Source organism: Callospermophilus lateralis, chromosome 2 (genome assembly GCF_048772815.1).
Source record: "Callospermophilus lateralis isolate mCalLat2 chromosome 2, mCalLat2.hap1, whole genome shotgun sequence".
Classification (NCBI taxonomy): Eukaryota; Metazoa; Chordata; class Mammalia; order Rodentia; family Sciuridae; genus Callospermophilus; species Callospermophilus lateralis.
The window spans coordinates 195,298,387-195,305,056 of NC_135306.1; the positions used below are offsets into that span (position 1 = coordinate 195,298,387).

Consider the following 6,670-nt stretch of genomic DNA (forward strand, 5'->3'; position numbering starts at 1 on the left):
TTATGGATCAAAAATAAAGAAAAACACTTTCTTGTACAAACATTACTGTTTTTTCAAATAGATGTTGTTTCAAAATTAGATTGCCTTATACAATGTAAAAGCTATATTGAATCAAATTACATTTTCATGTAAATGCAAATACGCCACAATGAATCACACAATTCTGTATAAATAATATGCATCAATAATAAATAAAAGAAAAAAGTAAATTTGTAAATGAACCTTAATAAAGAGTGAAGGAGGGAAGATACCTGGTAACAAGTGAGACTCAGGTGATTTATGTTATCTCTCTGGACATTGTTTCTTTATCTGAAGTGGAAAAAAAATGGATATAATATAGAAGTAAGAAAATTGGAAAATATGCAATTCATTTTCAAGTGTGTATACCAATCAGGAGTATCTACCCATTTTTCTGTGGTCAACTACGAGAATTATTCATTTGTTCTGAATTAAAAATAAATGATTATGTTCCTTTTCATGTGTCCTTCAGGTAATTTGTCTCTGGGGAACATGGCCTCATGGACTCATCCCATGGAAAAAATAAACAATGTAACTGAATTCATCTTCTGGGGCCTTTCCCAGAACCCAGAAGTTGAGGAAGTCTGCTTTGTGCTGTTCTCATTCTTCTATGCAGTCATTCTTCTGGGAAACCTCACCATCATGCTGACAGTTTGCACGGGCAACCTGCTAAAGTCTCCTATGTATTTCTTTCTCAACTTCTTATCTTTTGTAGACATTTGTTATTCTTCAGTCATAGTACCCAAGATGATTGTTGACCTGTTAGCAAAGAATAAAACTATCTCTTATGTGGGGTGCATGTTGCAACTCTTTGGAGGACATTTTTTTGGTTGTACTGAGATCTTCATCCTTACTGTAATGGCCTATGATCGTTATGTGGCCATCTGCAAACCCCTGCACTATATGACCATTATGGACCGGAAGACGTGCAGTAAAATGTTGCTGGGGACATGGATAGGTGGGTTCATACACTCCATTATCCAAGTGGCTCTGGTAGCCCAATTACCCTTTTGTGGACCCAATGAAATTGATCACTACTTCTGTGATGTCCACCCTGTGCTCAAACTTGCCTGCACAGACACCTATATTGTTGGTGTTGTTGTGACAGCCAATAGTGGTACCATTAGTCTAGGGAGCTTTGCAATCTTGCTCTTCTCTTACAGTGTCATTCTGGTGACTCTGAGGAAGCAGTCGGCAGAAGGAAGACGCAAAGCTCTGTCCACCTGTGGCTCCCACATCGCAGTGGTCATCATCTTTTTCGGTCCCTGTACTTTTATGTACATGAGGCCTGACACTACCTTCTCAGAGGATAAGATGGTGGCTGTATTTTACACCATTATCACTCCCATGTTGAATCCTCTGATTTACACACTGAGAAATGCAGAAGTAAAAAATGCTATGAAGAAACTGTGGGGCAAAAAGGTGTTTTGGACCAGTGGGAAATGGTTAGAAGTATTAATTTAAACTGAATGATTTTTTGAATTATCTTACATTTTCTCCACCTAGTTTAATCTCTCTGTACAATAAAGACAACCAGGACAAATTCACAGGATTTGAGGAAAGAACAAATGAAAGAAAAACATATTTTACAAAGAAAAGGTATGATCATTATTATCCTAATTATTTTATACTCAGAAAGTTCCTGAAATCTATGCTAGGTATTCCTGTAACTAACAATCTTAAAATTGTCATATTCAGCATCATTTTTTTCTTCTCTATTTTATGATTTGTTAATTTTCAAAATGAGAATGTTCTATGAAGTATTATCTAAAGCCATTTCTATGGTTTTGAACTATGACTGGTGCATTTTAAGCTTATAATATATATATATATATATATATATATATATATATATATATATATATAATATGCTTATATATATAATAATATATATATCATGGATTGTAGAATACATAAAAATCAATAGATCAAAGCCAATGTTCTCCTATATAAATTCTTCAAAAGACAGGGAAAACTAAACCAATAAGCCTGGACTGAGAGTAGAAGTGTTTGCAGAAGGTCAAAGAGATAAAACCCAAGCTGAAAACACAAAAGATTAGTTTTCATCATTTGGTCTTGGGAAAAATCTTTCCATACTGTGGTGCTTATTGTACCCAAACAGTAAGAAGATTGAACTGATTAAGCTGTGAGAGTCCCCCTTTCAATTACAACATCTCAGTGGTATTATTTTTTTTTCTTGTTTGAATTGATATTTTCTCTGGTAACCCAGTTCTCCTTCCTTCTCCATGAGCCAAGGCCTGAAATTAATTAATTAATTAATTAATCAATTAATTTGTTTATTATTTATTTATTTGTTTATTTATTAGTAAATATACATAGCACCAATGGCCTCTGCTATTGATTCATTGTCTTTTCCTGACATTGATTATCCATGCTTTTACCTATTCTTGGTTTTATATCTGTGGCTGGGTGAGGAGTATACACATTATTCATGGAAAGGACCATAGTGCATAATATGTGACCTGAGGTAGGGATGTATTCACAGAATTAAAAGCAAAAAAGATTTTAAAAAATTCAAAAGATATTTGAATTTGAAATTAAAACCATGTTTAGGCATTGTGCTTGAACAATACAAACTCATATTGTTCACCATCTTATCCACTTTAGACATTCATTTGCTGGGTCTCGATGGGCCTCTATATTTTTAAATTTTGAAAGGAGTTGGTCAATGCTTTACAAACTCAACATGATAATTATCTTTTATTTTTCATGCACAAATGGAAATTTTAAAAGAGAAGTAAATTAGGCCAGGTTAACGGTCTATAAGAATCTATATTTTAAACAAGTTTCTCTGTTAATTTCTGTGCAGGCAGTGACATGTCAGGAAACAAATTGGGGAACTGGAACTTGATGATTCTTCATGTTGTTGGAATATAAGAGTTCTATGAGTTGAAAGAATACAAACAGGTCTTTTGAATGTTTCCCACTGTGTTATGCAGTCCAGTGAACAGAGAGCTAAAATTGAGCTGAGCTTGCAAAACAGCATAATAAATAAATATCACACATTTGATAACATCTCTCTATAATACTCCTTTTTAATGCCTTTATACTAAATAATTGTTTGTCTGATGTCCCTGGGAAGGTAGTAGATGACATTGTTTTGATTCACAGAGACCAGTAGATAAAGCACATGAAAGAGTATTCAAGTTTTCACCAGCCACTTTATAAAGCTATACCTGTTCCTGAAATTATCTTTCTGAGTCAGTCCCTGTGGGAGGAGGTAGATGGACTTGTGATTCCTGGGAAGGAGATGAAAAAGAATCCTGAAAACTCAGACTCACCCCAGATCTGTTGTATATGTGTGTGTGTACCTGGGATTGAAATCAGGGGCACTCAAACACTGAGCCACATCCCTAGTCCTATCTAGTGTTCTATTTAGAGACAGGATCTCATTGAGTTGCTTAGCACCTGCTTTTTCTGAGGCTGGCTTTGAACTCATGATCCTCTTGCTTCAGTCTTCTGAGCCATGGGGATTACAGGTGTGCACCACTGTGAATGACTTGTCCCAGTTTTTAATCCAGGATCAGAACATGAATTTGAATAGTTTAAAAGGACATAAATTTGAATAGTTTGAAAGCTATAATAAAAAATTCCACTGTTATTTGCATGTTTTATGTAAGGCATTAACAAATCGCACCCCAGTAATAACCATTTATTCATTACATTTCTTTTTCTATTTTCAAAGCATTACACAGGTTGGGAAATTTTCCATGCTGTACATTTACAAAACCAGAGTCTTTTAAACACTTATAAAGACCTAAAATGAGTGTATAACTCCTCAGCCTTTACCATAAAGAATTAGTCATCTTACTACCATCCTACATGCATGCACATGTTTATAGCAGCACAATTCACAATAGCCAAACTATGAAAGCAGCCTAGGTATCCATCAATGGATGAATGGATGAATGGACACACACACACACACACACACACACACACACACAATGGAGTATTATTCAGCTATAAGGAAAAATGAAATCATGGCATTTTCAGAAAAAAATGGATAGAACTAGAGACCATCATGTTTGATGAAATCAGTTAAACTCAGAAAGGAGGTGAAGGGTCTTCTGTTGCCTGTCAAATGTGGAAGCCAAAGTGGACAAAGGAAAAAAAAAAAAGGTGTGTGTCAGGAGATCTTCTAAAAATCAAAGGGGAATGAGTGGAGAAAAGGGATCAAGGGATGAGAGCTAGAGCCATGGTAAATGAGGAAAGTACTGTTGGCCAAATTACATTGTTATATTGTGTACATGTATTAATATGCAACAATAAATCCCATTATTAACTACAATTGCAATGCACTAATAAAAAGGTGAAAAAATGAGCGTATAAGTATCGTCATTGTGGTAAATTTGAAAGTTTGAAAGAAATAGATGTTAATCTTCAAATTTCAAGTTCTAATTAATGAAATATACCACCTAAAGGATACTAAGAATTAAATAAGGCAACGCCCAAGAGTAATATGCAAGAGGAAAAATGACATTGCATTTTTTATTTTAGAAATACATGTTGTTAACTGAAACGTCTGAAATAAACAGCATACTCATGTTTTGAAATCGCTTTCATTTTTTCTTTATTGCAATGAAACCAATGAATGGGAGAAGTTAGTACCTCTCCCAATATAGCTGGTTTTTCCATGAAGATGTTTGCTTCTAAAGCAGGACATAAATACAGTTCTTATACTTTGCTCTGATAACAGTGTTATAGTGCCCATCTGTGTGGATTCAGGAAGAACAGAATAAGTGGAAGAATGTCAGAGCTGGGAGGGACCAGGAGGTCATGTGATTTACTTCTCTTTTGTAAAATCTCAGAGAATCAAAGCAACAGAAAGAGAATGGCCAGGGGTCTTCCCTCTTCAAAGTTTGTTACTGTGGGTGGCTGCACAACCCATCTTTGCACATGTTGTGTTAATGACATTGGTTCTGATAGGGAACTAGATCAGGCGCCAACACCAGAGGCTTCAATAACCTTCAGCTTGTCTTGGCCCCACAATCTCTCAGGGCCTTCTTCATGCCTGTAGTTCTCAGTGTGTAAATGAGGGGGCTGAGCAAGGGGGAAATAGTGGTGTGAACAGAGCAAACACTGTGTCATCGCTGGCAGGATCAACCCTGACATAGTCAAGAAAACAAGAAAACCACAGTGAGTGGTGTCTGAGCCACAGATGGTGGCACTTGAGAAGCAGGTCCTCAAGGTGAATAGAGGGATGGTATAAAAAATTACGAAGGCAACAAATGCTAAAAGAGACATCATCCCTGTGGTGGTAATGATTGTCATGTGCAGGAGCCTCATGTCAGCTCAGGCTAGTTTCAGCAAGGGGAACATGTCACAGAAGTAGTAGTGGTGGCCAGTCTCCATGAGCATCTGTTAGGAACTTGGAGAGAACTATGGGTTACCACAGTTGGTAGGAAGCCACAGGGATTCCCTTGGGGGAAAAATGGTTAGGAGTGTTATTCACCAAAATGATGGTATTTGGGGGCAAGGGAATACCCAGACATTTGAGGACTTTTGGATATCATAAGCAACTTATTACAAATAAAAAGAGACCTAACATACTATCATAATCCTTCAGATGAGGTAAAACTGGTGAATACCATATTAGGAATTGATATTTGTCATAAAACTTCATCAGAGCGTTCTTGTGTGTGCAAGTGATTACTGTGATTATTTCTCCAATTTTTAAACATATAAATGGAAGAAATCTTTAAAAAATGCTGTTTTTTAAATTACAGGAGCTCCTGCATCACCAACAAGAGAAAATCAGAAGATAAGCCAATTTTAGAAATGAAATCTCACAAAACATTTGAAGGATTCAAACTTCCCATACCATTAATATTCAGTGCATTAACAAAAAAAAAAAAAAAGGAAAAAAAATAAATCTCCATTACTTCACTTCTCTGAAACTGTATACAAAGACCTTGCCCAAATGATCTCTAAATCTCTCCCAGATCTTAAATTCTGGAACTTATTATTATTTTTTTTTTTAGAATTTTAATATTTTATTTTTTAGTTATTGGTGGACATCAAATGTTTGTTTGTATGTGGTGCTGAGGATCGAACCCAGGCCACACGCATGCCAGGCGTGCGCACTACCACTTGAGCCACATCCCCAGCCCCAAATTCTGGAACTTATTCTTTCTTTCTAGACCCCAACATAATTGACATCATAATAATTTACAATGGCAATTTTAAAAAACCATAGTTTGGTCGTTGTGTCCTTTTTTAGGAAATTGTTAGCTTGACTGAGCAAGTCTCAGCATCTTAGCAAGAACCTATCTCAAAAATTAAAAGGGCTGAGGATGCAAATTAGTGGTTTAGTTGCTCACGTTTTTGACACTACTCTCCTTAGATCTGCAGACTCAGAAACGCTGTGGAAATGTCCACCCTAACACTCATAATTTCCACAAAAAACATTTAATTCTCTTTCGTGGGTCTCTAGGTAAACTGGAGTTCAGATTGGAAATGGCTGTGTTTAATTTAAGACTTCATAGTGGGCCCAGAAATACTTCATGTACCTCATTTCCCTCATGCATACAATAGCAGAGTTATCTTCCTCTGTTGGTCAAATCAAATTCACAGCTGATCACCAAATATGAACTAAATATGTCAAAACACTGAAATATTTAAGTAATTC

General features: G+C 35.9%; 1 protein-coding gene across 1 annotated transcript; it reads left to right on the plus strand.

The window, feature by feature from the left end:
- Positions 1-510: 510 nt before the first annotated feature.
- LOC143391716 (olfactory receptor 4S2-like) lies at positions 511-1,482 on the plus strand. Its single transcript, XM_076844470.1, has one exon. It carries the CDS (start codon positions 511-513, stop codon positions 1,480-1,482), a length of 972 nt encoding a protein of 323 aa, XP_076700585.1.
- The last annotated feature ends 5,188 nt before the right edge of the window (positions 1,483-6,670 follow it).

What these genes read in the sequence shown, in the direction of transcription:
- LOC143391716 (XM_076844470.1), top strand. Translation starts at nt 511, where the DNA reads ATGGCCTCATGGACTCATCCCATGGAAAAAATAAACAATGTAACTGAA.